A 16,533-nucleotide genomic window follows, 5' to 3' on the forward strand; every position below is an offset into this window, starting at 1 on the left:
ATCAACACACACACACACACACATCGCCGGAGACTCTCGGCGTTTGGAGTCAAGAATGTGTACATGACAGCTACGAACAGATAAATCAATCACCTAGAACAACTTCTGCGGGCTACTGAGTCAGGGATTATGGGTTCGCTGATAGAACGAGGCTGCTGTACGACAGCGAAATACAAGAGTGGAGTTAAACAGGAATCTCTGTCCCATGTAGCTAAACGCTAAAATTAGGTCGGGACGAATTCAATTCACAGGAAGTCTAGCGGGGAGATTGAGGCGTTGGTATTAGGGAGGTACTACTCAGCACATCGTTCTCAGATCAAAACTTTCCAGCTCCGCATCATTAACACGGTCAAACTGGGAGTATTTGAAAAAGTTTGGAAAATTAGTTTGAAAGTTGAGTCTGCGCTCATTAGATTTGGGGAATTAAAGTCTTCTGACAGACAAAAACATTGCATCATTTGCTCAACTTTCTTTTCCCTCGCGCATAAATTGTCCCTTTTTGAGTTTAAAAAGCTTTACAACTATTGACTCGCCGCTCACATCAGTTACTGCTGCCTGTCAAGGTTTTTGTATTTTAATGATTCAACAGTTGCAGATTTATCAGTCAATTTGGAAACGGTGGGTCTGAGATTTTTACATGTCATTTTCCTTCAGTAACTGTGTGTGACAGCTGTAAAGAGCTGGTTCGCTTTTTAAGATAACATTAAAGATGTTAAAGAAAGGCTGCTACAACTACGATAATACCGTCTTTAGTATCGTTGTCTGGGGTAGCTGATCCAGTGAAGCGAACCACCGGGGGTCTCCGACACGTCCTTCAAACGCTACCGGTAGCTCGTTGCTCAGTAGCTCGCTAAAGGTTCAAACAATATGCAGTTTTCCCCCCCACACATAGACTTACTTGGGGTGTAGTGCCGCCCTTCGCTAAACACGCAGAGATCAGAGGACAGAAACGCGACCTGCAACACGCCTGCAAAACGCAGCAGAGACTCTCACACCCGAGTCCAAACAAACGGGTGCTCATAAATTTGGAAAGTAACATAAATACAATGTTTTTTGGGGGGGCTTGAGCTATAAAACGAGCGTCCGTCGCCGAGTGAGTGAGAGATCAAAGTAACACCGCCGGTCGGCTGAACGACTCGACATCTCAAATTCAAAGCATCCAGTAGAAAACACTCGCTTGCTGTTTGAATTTAAGCTGCTGTGATACGAAACGTACACGTTGTTCAGGACCAATTTGTTAACGTTCACGTAAAAGATGCAGCCGGTTTGGGTGGAGCTCAGCTATGTGAATAAATGTTAAGAAACACAAGTGGCTCTCCGTGTAAAAACGGTTGGAGACCCCCGTCGTGGACAGTGTTGTTACCTGTAACCCCGCAAAATGTATTTGTATTTGTCAGCTAGTTAACATTTGAAGCTGACATTAAAGCAGGCGAACGATAAATGTACTCCTCGCTCGAAATGGTTTTTTTTAAATAAATTGGCCCTCATTACCTCGACATACTGTGCGGGGAAATGCAAAGCTTGAAATGCCTTCTGTGTCTAATTCTAGTTGCTAAGCTGTAATTGAACAGGGAAAGGGTTTAGCGAACGGTCAACTTACATCTGAAGCATATTAGCTTTCGCTTTTCCTCTCCGCCTCTTTTCTGTGTGTTTACATGTTCACGTCTCCTGTTGCCGAGCGCAAGCCGTCACTTCCCGGCTCACTTACACGTACGAGTTGATGTCCTTCCTCAGGTTTCGATGCTCTCGGAGACCTGTTGAAGCCTACGGTTCCCACTCACGCCGCGCCTCCTCCTCCTCATCAAATGGCCATCCACCACGGAGGAAAGCTGCTCGCCAACGACCTCGACTCCTCTCTGGCCAACCTCGTGGGCAGTGAGTGTCGAGATACATGCCAACGTGTCAACAAAGAGAGAGAAAAACAAAATACACTTTACCAGTTGGAGTAGCTGAACAGTTACATAACTAAACAATTTCTGCAAACACAAGTTTAAACTGTGATTACTCATATTTCTTTACGCAGACGGTACTAAAAAGAGCTTTTACTCTTATGCACCAATATTACACCTCTTTAATAGCTAACATTATCTACTAGGTTAGGCTTGGCACTCATCTGTTTGCAGATATTATTTTCACCCCTCCTTTCCAATTTTGATTAGAAACATCTAAATGTTTCAAGCTAGACAAGCGGGAATGAGAGAACAAAGTAAAAAGTAAAATCAGAGAGCGAACCGGTGTCTGAGGCTGGAATACCTGCCGCGCTGTCTTTCATTTCTACTCCCTTTAAACTGCGATCACTCCGTGTCTCTGTGCTTCTCCCCCTCCTCAGATCTGCAGTTCGTTGGGACCCCGGCCAAGAAGTAAGTTTCTGGAGTTGTGATGATGATACCTTTTTTTTTTTTTTGAAGATGTCCTTGTAGTTTCGGGCTGCAGGAGGATTTATGCCGTGTAAAAGATGTACGCTCCATCTAGTCGTACTCGTCTCAGGAATCCTGGCAGCGGCCGAGGCAAACTTTCAGTACTTAATCCAAAACCAGATTCGTCATTTAGTATTTAATGGGTTTTATGCGCACGGGTTTGTGACAAAGTGGATCTGTAGACTGTTAAAAGACAAGAATCGCACTCATTCTTTTTGCAGCATTTGCAGAATTCAGTGCTTAAAATTCATGAAGCAGCTCGCCAGCAATTTAAGAAATAGGTTCAGAAAAAAACGAGTAAATAGCAAATCTTTCCTTTTTCTCTCCGAGACGTGATCTTGGTGTTGCGAGATGAATCGTGAATGAACTCCTGACACTTGAGTCCTCTTCACAGGCCGGAGATGCAGTGGAACCAACCCGGAGAGAAGAAGCTGACGGGCGGCCATAACTGGCAGAACAAGACCATGTCGACCACGCAGTGGGGCCCGGCGCCCATGGCCCCACAGCCCATGCCTGTACCACATGTGGTAAGGAGACACAAACACACCATGTAGTGACTTTACGCAACCCCCTTAAAGTACCCACCGAAGTGTCTTGTTCGGTGGTTTGCTAAAAAATTTTTATTTTTTTTTTACTCTCGAGGGCATCATTTCTGTTAATAGAGATAACTTTGAATTCATTCACCGAGCTCCTGGCTGACTTTTTTTGGACTTTGGTAACAAGAAGTCCGGCACAGCACGAAAAACGAGGTCGGGCAGGTTGGAAAGAAACCTACAGGTTAGCCAAAACTGAAAGAGAAGAAAAACAAAGACAAATGGTGCAATTTACACTCCATACCATCACATGCCAATACAGATACGTTTACAGACATGATGCCCCAAACTACGAAGGAAGTTGTAATAAACCATTTATTCTTCAAAGCTCGTTAATGTTCCTCCAAAGTTAAAGTAAGTGTTAAATGAAGTGTTGGAGGTGTTCGATATGTTCTGTCTTCTTGTTTAAAGCAACAGTTTTGACATTTTGGGGGAAGTGCTCGTTTAATTTCTTGCCGAGAAGGCGTATCTGTCCGTTAAATATGAACGCCTCTGCTTAGTTTAGCTTATGGTGCGTTCAGGCTGCTGGGAAGTGGGAACGTTTCCCATTTGGTAACATCCGACTTGCAAGTCGGGAGCGATCACAAACAGGCATTAAGGTTTTTTTTCCCACCACTCAGACATCGGAACTTTCCCACTTCCCAGTTGCTCATGAACGCACCATTTCCACAATATGACATAAAAGGGGGGAAAAGACAAACTTGGCTCCAAACAAATGTACCAACAAGCTCTTCACTAATTGGCAATTTGTACTGTATCTAATGTGTGTAATCTATATGAAAGAAAATGAAGTATGAAAAATGAAAATAAAAATTGGCTTACTTTCTGGGCTCGCAGCCAGCAGCAGCTGGATGTTTTAGCATAAAGACTTTAAACAACAAGCAACAAACGCCACCTGATAGAAACGAAAGCAGCTTCTCATTGAACTTTTGGCCTTGAAGCAAACTTCCCCAAAATGTTGGAAAAATACCTTCGTCCCTCTTGGCTTTTCAGCCAATTTTAGAGGCAAAATCTGCCTCAATGTTTGGTTTCGGAAACTTTATATTGAGCTGATTGAAACTTCAGTTCACCCACTGAATGCTGCGCCTGCCTGTGCATGCTGACGTCCTCCGTCGTGTCCCGTTCATAGATGGATGGATGTGAGCATATTGACTTGCTACAGTGTACAGCTGCCTGTGCATGCTGTGTGTGTGTGTGTGTGTGTGTGTGTGTGTGTGTGTGTGTGTGTGTGTGTGTGTGTGTGTGTGTGTGTGTGTGTGTATTTGTGTGTGTGTGCTGATTTTGGCAGCTCCTGATTGTCCTCCTGATCTCTGGGCTGCGATTTCTGGCTGACGAGGACAAACTGTCACTAACCCTCCACTTCCTCTCTTTTTCTCTCATTTTCTTCTCCTGTTGCTTCCCCCTCTCTCTCTCTCGCTCTCTGTCCTCTTCACCCCTGCTGTCACTCCCTCTAATCTCTCCTTCCTGCCCCCCCCCCACCTCCCTTTCCCTTGCGTTTCTCTCTTCCGCCCGTTTTGCACCGTCATCCACTTGTCTTCCTTCCCATCACTCGCTCGCGTTCTGTTTTATTGCGACTCCCGTTTTGCGTTGTCATCTGCTCGTCCTGTTTTCGCCACACTGCCTTTGACATCTGCTGTGGTTTTTTTATTTTATTTTTTTATTTTGCCCCCTGTCCCTTTTTTTCTTTTCGGTTTACATGCTGATGTGCTTACGTTGTGATCCTGGCATTTCTTTTGCTTTTTTCCGTTTACCGCTTTCATGCTTTTTCTTCTGCTTTTCTTACATTTTCTTTCTTCTTCTCCTTTCCCCCTTTTCTCCCCCAATCTGACATCCAATCCCTTTTTCTTTTACTCTCTTGACTCATCGCACCTGTTTGCGTCGCTCTTTCATCACCCTCCTCCTCGTTTTCTCCGTGTCTGTCCTTCACTTTCACTTCCCTCTCTCTCTCTCTCTTCTTCTCTGTCTACCTCCCTCCTCTCTGTCTCTCTCTGTCTTTTGTCCCTTTTCCTCGTTGCGTCCTGATGCAGAATGGAATGTTCTATACTAGTTATGTAAGTACTTATCTCTGTTTAGTAAGACGAGTCTTAACGAGCTGCTCAGAAAACGTCTGTTCTCGGGCTCCCGACCTCCCCCACGCTGTTTCCCCTCTTCATCTTCTTTCTCTGTCACCTCTTCGTTTTCTCCTGTTCCTCGGAGACACTTCTTCAAAAAGAATTGGAGTCTGCTCTCGCCCGAGCTCCACAAATAACCTTCTCACCCCTGCGCTTCGAGCTAACAGTCGGCGCTAGTTATGCAAGCGAATTGACTGAAACCAGGAAGTTGGAACGAGGAGCATCTCTTCTCCCCCTCACACCTGCTGTTCTGCGTTCTTCTGTAAAGCTCTTTAAAAGATCGGCGTGTTTTTAATTTGCCGCCAGCGCATCAGGTGAACAAAAAAGGGTGGATCAAAAAGGGGGGGGGGCTATAATTACCGTGAGCGTGTATTGTAAGATGTGTCGCTCGATCAACATCAGCGCCTGAGATACACGTTTTTGTGATATGTGCATCTGCAATTTCACCATGGAATTGGGCGCACGTCACATTTCGTGCGAAACTCAGAAAATCGGCAGTGGGGAACTTTTGAAATGCTCCAGAAAGTCTGCGGCGGTGAAACGCTGAGCCGGGGCGGAGCTGGGTTGAGTGGCATTTGTGCTCCAAGAGGGGGCGGAGCTTCGTCGGTCCGAGACCGATGGCGGCGCGTCAGGTCGGGAGACACAAGGTTGGGTTTTCTTTGACGTCGGCGGGGTTGTGTCACCGTGAATTCGTCCCTCCCCCACGGGGTCAGACTGTCAACACCGAGTTCCACTGTGAAGTTCTGAGGGAAAACATTCGCCGCAAACCACCCGAACTGTGGCGCCATGGCAACAGGGTTCTCCAACGACGCCAATGCGCCCAGTCACCAACATGGCTTCCCTACCAACCCTACTCGCCAGATTTGGCTCACTGTGATTTCCTTCTGTTCCCCAAAACTTTGAGACAAATTTGACGTGACCTCTCTGCTCCAGTCATGAAATCACAAACAGAAACTGTGTGTAACTCCGGTGCTGATGTTGATCCAGTGACTTAACTTGGAATACTTACTCACAAAAGTTACAGCCCCCCCCACCCCCCCCGCCCACCCCCGCCCCCCACTGCCTCGCACACGCAACAGTCTCTGAACTTTTTACAAACCTCAATGAACCACACCCATTGCACCTTATTAAAACCCTTTGGTAGTTTATTTTGAGTCTGGCACTCACAGTTCTGCTGTAAATACTCACTGGAGCAGCAAAACTGCAGATGAAATGTGTCCCCGGTAAATGTTTAAATAAATCTCATGTCGGCGTAACGCTTGCTAAAAAACTACAACCTGTCGAAGGAATACACTCAGCCTTCTGTTTAAACAAACAAACAAACAACAACTCTACATTTGTGGCTCATTTTTAACGATGTACATCTCAAGTAGGGACAAAGTCTTGTAAACTTATGCTAAACCGAATAATTCTGAAGGCATCGAGTGCATTATTCTCACCTCTGACTCTCACTGACAAGAACAGAAATTGCCTGGAGGGATTAATTCAGCAACGCGATACAAAATGTGGCGGTTGTTTCCTCAGCTAAACAAACTCTTTTTCTCTCCTATATAAGGTTCCAGACGAAAAATCCTTACGCGGTTTGGTCGGCAGCGACGGGGGGGGTCCCGCCTCCAACGTGCATTCAGCAAAACAAATGCATCAGCTTTGACCACAAACAAATAAAAAGCATAGAGAAGGAAAATATCGAGAGATGAACTCTTATTGTTTCTCAGGGACAGAAATGAGTCGTTCTGTCTGTCGTGCATGTCTCCGAAACGGCAAACACAACCTCCATAAGCCGTAACATAATGAATAAGTCATAGCAGCGAGTGGAGGGAATATACAAGACATCACAGGTAACAGAGCAGCAGATAAGTAGGCTGTCACGCATCGCGCATGATAAGTGAAACTCCCACATCTCAGATTCTCGCCAGAAGGGCAGAGCTGCAACGCCTTCATACAATACAATGTCAGCGAAGCTTCTTCACTTATTTAACTTTCACTCAACCTTTCAGGTCCTTTAAGGTCAGAGAAATGACCAGACCGGACAAAGTTGCCTTCGCCGAGGAGATGGCCAGCGGAATAGCAGACGTTCAGCGCTGACTGTTAGAACTAGGGATGAAAGATGCAGAGGAGAAACAGATTTCCCAAAAAACAAAAACAAATGTAATACACAGACAGGCGAGGAGGCAGAACGAAGGATAGAAACAGCAGGCGAAAAGGTTGAACATAACGAGGACCAATACAAACCGTTTGAATGTAAAACACGGGGCCGGCAGCTGGACGCAAAGACGCACGGTCAAAAACACGGGTAGAGAACGTGCAGCCGTGCATAAACAAGGTCTTTCCGACATTTAAAAAAAAAAAAAAAACTCGAATAAAATAATGCCCGCTGTCAGTTTTAGCAGAAGGAGGCATAAAGACGGACGGACCGGTCCAACACAGAGGGTTTGCTAATTAACGAGCGGTAAAGATGCAGGATGACAGTAAAGTCGATCTAATCTTTAATCAGGGTTTCAAATACTGAAGCCGTGAAACCGCTGGTGTATCACTGAGCGGGCAATAAACGTGTCTGACAGATAAATTCAAGTCATTTGACTGAATTGTTTTTTTTAATTTATTCTTTTTTTTTATTTCTGGCAGCTGGGAGATCACTTTGATCGATGGTTATGAGCCGCCGTCACAGCTCGCTCTACGGAGGCCGGAATTAAAAGCAGATGCTGATCAATCACATTGATTACCTCTCCAGATCAGTTCACCCGACCCCGAAGGCCCCTTCGCGTCTCCGAGCGCAGAATCGCGTCCTCGGCTTGTCTTCCCCTTTTGAAGTACCTTCGAAGCTCACGCGTTGCCGCGTGTTAAATCGAGTTTCAGAGTGGCGTAGTGCTCAAAAGTTCACGTCGCACACAAGAAACATCAAATGCGCCACGCTGTGAAGTGATCACGGCACTGAACACCTCATTTCATCAACATTGTGCAGGTAGAAAATGAGGGAAAATGTTCAAAAGATGTAAATTAAGTATATCTTAAATTTGTAAGCAAAGACAGGGAAAGGGAATTTGTACAATTTAAATAAAAATGATACTCCTCCTCTGAGTCAGATCTAATCACACAGACTTTCAGATTCTCTGTGACTTTCACTGATTTCATACAAGTCAATACATGCTCAAATTTGGACAGTAATCAAAAATAGATTATTTTTTTTGACAGGAAAACAATGAGAAGAAATTGCACTGAAGTTATCAGCAAATAAATAAGAGAAGTTCTTGCAAACACGTATTTCCTGATCGCTGCTGTTATGAGTTGTATTTCTTAAGGGCTGAAAGTAGGATTTAGTGTTTTTTCCCTCTAAGGCCCACGTTTAGGAGCTGTTTTTATAGATTAATGAGCCCGACGTGCTATTTGTTTAAAACATTGATTGAGGTGTCGTTGCATAAGTCGCAATTAAAGGATAATGCAGGACTAGTTTCATTTTAGCCCATAAAAGCCTTAAAACCCACCAATGCGTCGCCCTTGATTAATATTATCCATCATAGGACTTCACAGCCAGTTACCCGCGTTTGGTGGAAATATTGTACTGTGTTCATTTCTGTGTTTCTCTCTCAGCAAAAAAACAACAACTTCAACCTCCAGCTTGGAGACTCCGGCAGAGTGGAAGTAGTCTTTAATACAGCCGGAGTGATCGAGGCTTTATGAAGTCATGTTAAAAAAAAAAAAAAAAAAGCCACAGTTGTCTCATTTCCGATGATGGATTAGGTGTGCGAAGGCAGCGGGCGTGTTTCTGCAAGCTGTTTTTAATGGCTTTTTGAGAACAGTGGGACTTGGGGATTGGGGGGGGGGGGGGTCACCTGACTGTCGCTGAACCTGTGCAGTTATACGCGATGGTGAGGGTGGGTGGAGGGGGGGGGGGTACTCCCCAGTGGTTTGATCCTGTAACATCTGCAGGTGCAGGTTTCCAAAACCCCCCCCCCGCCGAGACTCTTCCCTCGTTACGTCGGAGGGATGCATCTCCGGTGTATCGACTACCAACTCCGCAGCCCTACAGGCTGGGAAAATTACCGCGGGCGATAGATAACCCTCCGTGATATCTGTTCACGTTAATGCCGCCGCACGTGTCACAGATCGGCCGCCGTTGTTGCGCGAGAGGCAAGGCGCCGCCGCCGCCGCGCCGCATCCACCCGTCTCATCTCGTAAACTGATTTCCCTCCAGGGTGTCCACTGCGATGTACTCGCAGACACTCACTCCCCATAAATAACCAATTTGCGGAGCAGAAAAACCGCCGGCTTCGATGCAGATAAACGCGCCGGGTTGTAAAACTACGGATGCAAATTTGACCGTCGCTTTGAATTTCCGAGCCCGTTCGGCCGTAGATGGTTTTAAATTTGTGGAGTAAACGTTTATTTCATTTTTTTGTTATTTTTTTTAATTAATGTTTTTTTTTTTTTTTTTTTTTAAAGCAGCGGTAATGATCACCACCCCGTGGGAATCCGCTAAGTACCTCCGCTGCACGCTGCGTTGTCGTGCACATACTCGAGCGTTAAATAGATTCTACAGGAGGCTTTGTGTGTTTTTTGTTTTTTTTATTTACTGCGTCGAGAGTCTCTGAAGACAATAAATTGGACTCCTGTATTCTGTTTCATGGCCCTCAAAGAGACGTGAGATGACGCCCTCTGTACTTTGTTTTTTTCCTCCAGGCTCCAGCTCCCATGGCTTTCCCCATGACCACACCGCAAGTGCCTGTGTATGGAATGGTGAGTGTGCAGAGATGTGCACTTAAACACACACACACACACACACACACACACACACACACACACACACACACAACAACAACACACAATATGACTGAAATAGTGTTTTTTATCATCAGTTCATCTCTTTTTGATCCTTCCTCGTATCTCTGACGTACAGAACTCAATAGGAAAAAAACAACCTCTTTTCTGGTTCTATTTTTTATTTATTTTGGACTTGTTTTTTTGTGACCCTCTTCTCTCTGTGTGTCGCCCTCTCGCCAGGTGCCTCCCCAGATGGGTCAGATGGGTGGGGTACCCGTGATGGCTCCTCAGCCAATGATGTACAACCAGCCTGTTCTCAGACCCACTAACCCCTTTGCACCCATGCCCGGAGCCCAGGTGACTTACACACACACACACACACACACACACACACACACACACACACACACACACACACACACACACACACAGTAATCATCTATCTCATGATCGATATCCTAAATGCTTCATATGTTTACAACAGATTAATTTACTACCGAGTCAAAAAAAAAAAAAACATCTTTTGACAAGATTGAAAATGCAGGTTCAAAAGTAATGCGTCTCAGTAAATGTCATAAACGTTCATGTCGTTGCAGGCGAGTCGCCCCGAAGTTCATTTTCTTGTGTTTTTTATCAACATTATTATTATTATCAGTCATTCTTTATTAGGAAAAAATATATAAATTCCTGTTTATTGAAATTATATCAAAAACAAAGTATTAGGAATTGTAATAAAAACTACTGTTTTCAAACCTATTGATGGTTTCGTACATGTATAAATATCCGTGTGTTTTAAGTAAGAAACCGATAACCGTGTGACAAACTAGGACGATTTTTTTTTGTTGTTGTTGCTCGCGCTGTGACATCATTAGCTGCTGCCAGTCTGTCGTACATTAGCAGGTCGGACATCATGCGATCCCTTCAAACAAAGTTAGAGGCGGACGACCTCCTGGATCTGGTTCTGTCGGAGGTTTGTCTTCCTGTTAAAGGGGAGCTTCTCCTTCCGACTGTTGCTCATATTCAGACTTGTTAAATTCGTCTGTTGTCTGGACCGCACGATGTTAAAGTGCCCCGAGATGACTTATGTTGGGATTTGATCACTATATAAACAAAAATGGAATTGAAATTTGAATAGGGACCAGGTTGAAACAAATGCGGTGCGAAACATTTTTGTCCAACGATTAAATTCCCCTTAAAATCGGATTTATACGTCCAAAGGACTTACAACACTTGTTTGATGCACCTTTTCCATTTTTGTATTTCTCACGGAGCCTCCAAGACGAGAGGAGACGTGGTGTTCGACTGAAGAGTTCATTCTTGAATCAGCGAGTCAGCAGATGGTTGCCGGAGAGTGTTTATCTGATGAAAACCCACACTAACGAAGTTACCATAGAAACACCAAAACACAAACGCGACGCGAGAGTGCGACAGCCAGGTCTGTCGCACTGCTGACAGACTGACCGGTTGCAAAGCAACACGGAGACAAAAGAGAAAACAACACACAGCAGGCGGTTAAAAAAAACCCAACTAGACAAAGCACAACATTTCAAACCCAATTGAGTCCTGAAGAATCGGTTACAGAACGCCAAGTTAGACTCAAAACAAAATCCAATACCGCCGTCGTAAACAACGCTCTGTATAATTGCGCGGAGTCGTCTTCAAAGCAACAAACGCAAAAGAAAATGATCAGAAGGTCAACCCTGTTTTTATTTGAATAATGTCTAAATGCCCTCGAGGAGATGAAGCTATTCTGTAATTCAAAGGAACAAAGAAAAATCTTAAATATTTTTGTCTCGCGTGTTAGTTTTTTTTTTTTATGATTTCACATCGTTAATTGCCTTTTTTTTTTTTTTTTTTCTTCATCCTCCCGTTTTCAGTGTATAACTTCCTGTTGAGAAAGTCTGAACGTCGTGTCAAAGTGATCAAAACAAAACCATTTTTCTCTCCTCTTCTTTTTTTCTTTTTTTTTTTCCCCCCCAGATGCAGTTCATGTAATCCAGTCGGATGGGGAGGAGGAGGAGGAGGAGGAAGAGGAGGAAGAGGGAGGTGGGAGGGGGCGCAGAGTGCCAAAAGCGACAAACAAACAAACAGCAGAAGAAAACACACAAGAGGACGATCAAGATGGACGAGAGAGGAAGGATTCGATGAAGCGGGGTGGGGGGGGGGGGAGAGATTGGGGGGAGAGAGAGACGAGAGACAGACGGATGAGAAGATAACCGACCGACACCAAAACTCAAGTGAGGAGGAGGAGGAGGACAAAACGGAGGAAGGAAGGATGGAGGGGGAGATGTCGTCCCGGCCGGTCGTTGTCTGAAACAACTCCTTGTGTGTGTGTGTGTGTGTGTGTGTGTGTGTGTGTGTGTGTGTGTGTGTGTGTGTGTGTGTGTGTGTGTAAAACTGTAGCTTCTCTCTCGTTTATTGTCTTGATTTCAAATCCTATCGATGGAGTGATTTTTCAGGAGGGAAAAAGGATGAGCGAGACGGACGGAGACGGGAGAGGAGAGGAGGAGAGGAGAGGAGGAGAGGAGGAGGAGAGAGGAGGAGAGGAGATGGAGGAAATCCTACCTCTGGTTTTCAGTCATTCTTGACTGCTGTGAGAGTCTCTGCTGCAGAATTAGCTTTATTTCATACTGGTGCTATTTTGTCCTCTCCGGGTTTACTGTCCGCCTGAGACGGCAACTTGGGAGCACTCACGAGAGGACGGGTGTTTGTTTAGTGTGTGTGTGTGTGTGTGTGTGTGTGTGTGTGTGTGTGTGTGTGTGTGTGCACAGGGATGTTTGTGCGTGTGCGTGCGCGTGTGCGCGGCAGTTGTTTCGGACGACACCTTTTCCCCGGCGACCTCCTCTCCATCCTCGTTCGCTCGTCCACGTTCGGGCGAGAGAGTCAAAATCTTCTCGGGTGTGTTTCCTGTCATTTTTCCGCTCCGTTGGGGAAATCTTTGTACTTTTCGGGTCTGTTTTTTTTTTTTTTTCTCCGCCAACTTTTTCCTTAATCGGGGCTTGTACTGCAAATTGTTGAAGCTTTTGTTGATAGTAGTGGAGCATTTGTTGTTATGGGTTTTAAGCTGAAGTCTTCGTTACTCGTACTGCATTGTTGTTGTTGTTGTTTTTTTTTTTATCTCCTCCTAAAGCTACAGATACACACAGAGACGAGGATGGTTAGCATTGAGTACAGAGATGTCTGTTAAACCCAAATTTTGGTCTGAAGGCCTCGTCGCACCAGAAAAGTGGCACCGGGAAATTCATCCGTTCTGTCTTTGTTGGATATTTGGTTCCGGATGCTAGCTGGTACGCTAACTGCTAACACTGGACGTTATGTGCGGGTCGGCGTTTTTCTTCAACCCTGCAACCCCCCCCCGACCCTCAAAAAAAAGATAATATAATATAACCCGCAAACCGCCAACTATAACCTACATAGCGATCCGTACGAACGCACGGACAGGCAACGAAGTTTTGCACGGGCCACAACAAAGGCCACAACAAAGGCCACAACAAAGGCCACAACAAAGGCCACAACAAAGGCCACAACAAAGGCCACAACAAAGTGAGCAATATTTTCTTTTTGGGATGATTTCAGGACCTTGGCTATAATAAGAATAATAATAATAATGACTATAATAAAAAATGTGGCTTAATGCATTTCCAATTGCCTTATCGCTACTGGCTATTAACTAACACGCTCGTAGAGCCAGTCGGCGAAAACGGCTCCGAAGTGTTTTTCCTCCTTTCTGTATCGGGGTTCTTCACCTCCCCCCGGGAATTTGTGCCATCGCGGTTTCAGAAAATGTAATTCACCGAAGATTTATCAAAAAGAGCGAAAGCGGCTCTTTGAGACAGCCGGCTTTCTGTCCGCGACGTCCAGCAGAACGGGCTCGTGCGCACGGCCGCGGGAGAAGCGACGACGGCCTGAAGGGTTCCTCCGTCTCGCCGCGGAAATGTGCCGTTTTCAAAGTGCGACGAGGCCTCGAACGAGGCGCGCTCGTCTCAAGTCTTCGGCCGCCGTCGGCCTCGAGACGACGACGGCAGAACGGAAGGAATGTGTATTTTTGTCGCTTCGCCGACGGACGGCGGAGCGTTCGCCGGGGGTCCATCGGCCCGTGAACCCCCCCCCCCCTCCCGGCCGAGCGGCGGGGACGAACACTGCGTGAACCTCGTTTTTCTGCATCGCTCATTCGCTCGCCGACCGGATTTCAGACGTTTCTAAAACTCGAGAGCGTTTTTTTTTTTTTCCGTCGAGGGTACAACCTCCTACGGCAGATCTCCGCCGCGTGCCGGCGATTGATGACGGCGGCACCGAGCGAGTGAGTTCAATGTTACTGAATCGAGTTGAATTCACTTTTTAAATTGCACTGAATCGAAGTGAGCGGCTGGAAGTGCGACTCGGCCGGCGGCGCCGAGGAGTCGCGTGGCGGGGGGGGGGGGCGGCGCTTCCGGCGAACGCCGGGGATCCAATTTGACTCGCGTAATGGCCGTTCCACAGCCGAAGCATCCGTCCCCCCCCCCGGGAGGTTTGACTGCAGGGGGGTGTTTTGTGCGTAACGCCTCCTCGTGTGTGTGTGTGTGTGTGTGTGTGTGTGTGTGTGTGTGTGTGTGTGTGTGTGTGTGTGTGTGTGCGCGCGCGTGCGTGTTTGCGTGTGCGTGTGCGCGTGTGTGTGCGCGCTTACACATTTGTGTGTGTTTTGTTTTCCATCCAGGGCTACTACCGAGGGTCAAATTTGAAGCCAAAAAACGCGAGCCGACGAGTTTGGACGCGAAACGCGCTCGATTTGTTTTTATAAAATCAAATTTTGTTGCAAAAAAAAAAAAAAAAAAAAAGGAAAAATAAACGAACGCACACGCAAAAATGTTGCACTTATCCTGCCGTCGTCGAGCTGGTGCCAGTTTTTCCCGGTTGGTGGAAACAAAAACAAACAAAAATAAAGATGAGGAAGAGGTTTGAACGTTTGTAGAGATATAGCTTTTTTTTGTGGGGGGGGGGGGAGGGGGGGGGGTTACAATCTTAACAAGTTTGTCTGATCTACCGGCCACTTTGGCGGGTCACTGAGTTTATTTTCCTGCCATTCTAACGATGAACTTGAAACCTTTTGTAGTCCCATCTCCGGTCCCACATCAGTGATAGTCCAGTATCGAACTCATCGTCCACTCAGCTGTGAAATCTCTAGAATCTCGCTTCGGTCTCTCTAGTCTAGTCGCTCTATCTCTAGAATGCTTTGTTTTTGTTTTTTTTTAGCCTGTTTCGTCACTGTTCGGTATGTGTAGATATGTAAAAAAAAAATAAAAATAGCACAAAAAAAACCCAAAACCAACAAATAGTAGTGATTATAACCAGCTTCTGTCGAGCTCGTCTGCGCCCACCCGTCGCCGTTGGATAGATACCCGCTCCTAGAAGCTTCCTGTCGCGGTCTTGTGTTAGCTTAGCCTCTGTCCGTCGTGCCATCCTGAAGCCTTCCGAAGACCTCCGGCGGCAGGTGTCCCCCTTCTCCCCCCGTCCACATCGTCCTCTCCTCCGATCAGTGTCTAGAAAACTATTCTCTATTATCTCTCTTGGTGTCTATTGTCTTTTAGGTGTAGTTGAAACCTTTCAGAGGCTGTCAGGCTTTGTGGTTATTTTGCTTTCTCTCGAGCTTCGAGCGTGCTCTTCCTTCTCGAAACATCGCTCCAGTGTGCGGTAGATAAGGTCCTCGTCTGTTTTACCCGTCTGGACGGCGTCCATCCAGCCAGCCGTCCATCCATCCGTCCATCCATCCATCCATCCATCCATCCATCCATCCGATCCTTCGAATCCATCCATCTCTGCCTCTCCTTATGATGTCAGCGGCCCCACAAAACGGTCTCCGGTCGGACCCCCAGACAGCGAAGTCACGTGCTCGGATATCCACGGGAGAGACAAACGGTGCTTTTCCAGAAACGCGTAAAGTGTTTTAGCCCAAGCGGTTTTCGGAAATGAGCTTCAGCTCAATGCTGGTAAGATTTCGGCGGCGGCTGGAAGCTCGTGTTCAGGGCTACTTAGGAAGCGGCAAAGCGAAACCTCACGGATCGCTGGGACGGTCGTTCAGTTCCAGGCACTGTTTCGTCCGTGGAGATACTTTGAAACGCAGATAAGGATGTCATTAGTTAGCAGTGGCCACGCACACCTTTTAAAAACCTCAATCAGGTAGTAACGACGTTCTAGCAGCGCGTAGAGAATGTAACTCCTCTTCAACGCACTCGATACCGTCGCCCATCTCGTCCTGTTTGTTTCACCGATTTAGTGGCTTGTTTACACTCGAGCAACCAAGAGTCAAACTGAATCATGTCTCCTTCTGCGTTTTCTTTACGTTGAGGTGTTCTGCCCTCTTGTGGACACATACATTATCGCACAAGTGGAAAAGAAACACACACGCGCTTACTTTTTGCCAACTGGCAACATGGAGGAACATAACCCAACCTGAGAAAGGAAAAGATGTAGTTTACCTTCTGTTTTTTTTTGTTTTTTTATTGTCCAGCTGAATAGAAATCTGATTTCTGGTGTTTTTCTGGACCAACATTACCCAAAAACTCACTGCGTCCTGAACTTGGACTCTGTGGAACCTCTTAATCCTCAAAACCCTCCTTTTCTGAGGTCTAAAATGGTACCTTTGCTATTGAGTCCCAATCACAGTTGGCTTTTATTCTT

At 46.1% G+C, this 16,533-nt stretch overlaps 1 protein-coding gene across 14 annotated transcripts in view; it reads left to right on the forward strand.

Annotated features, from left to right (window-relative positions):
* LOC138203939 (phosphatidylinositol-binding clathrin assembly protein) overlaps positions 1-16,533 on the forward strand; it is an 83,138-nt gene that overhangs the window by 64,520 nt on the left and 2,085 nt on the right. For 11 of the 14 annotated variants that reach the window (XM_069158960.1, XM_069158969.1, XM_069158964.1 and 8 more), the window contains 7 exons: positions 1,735-1,875; positions 2,330-2,360; positions 2,812-2,944; positions 5,038-5,061; positions 9,799-9,855; positions 10,120-10,236; positions 11,860-14,704. In XM_069158960.1, the coding sequence (XP_069015061.1) occupies positions 1,735-1,875; positions 2,330-2,360; positions 2,812-2,944; positions 5,038-5,061; positions 9,799-9,855; positions 10,120-10,236; positions 11,860-11,874 (518 nt within the window). In that variant the 3' untranslated portion in view covers positions 11,875-14,704. Of the gene's footprint in view, positions 1-1,734; positions 1,876-2,329; positions 2,361-2,811; positions 2,945-5,037; positions 5,062-9,798; positions 9,856-10,119; positions 10,237-11,859; positions 14,705-16,533 lie in introns of those variants that run through there. The other 3 variants (XR_011178751.1, XR_011178752.1, XM_069158963.1) reach the window with 2 other exon arrangements.

This window comes from Embiotoca jacksoni, unplaced genomic scaffold, assembly GCF_022577435.1.
Source record: "Embiotoca jacksoni isolate LCO1_2020_lvr unplaced genomic scaffold, fEmbJac1.0.p SCAF_24, whole genome shotgun sequence".
In the NCBI taxonomy this organism is placed as follows: Eukaryota; Metazoa; Chordata; class Actinopteri; family Embiotocidae; genus Embiotoca; species Embiotoca jacksoni.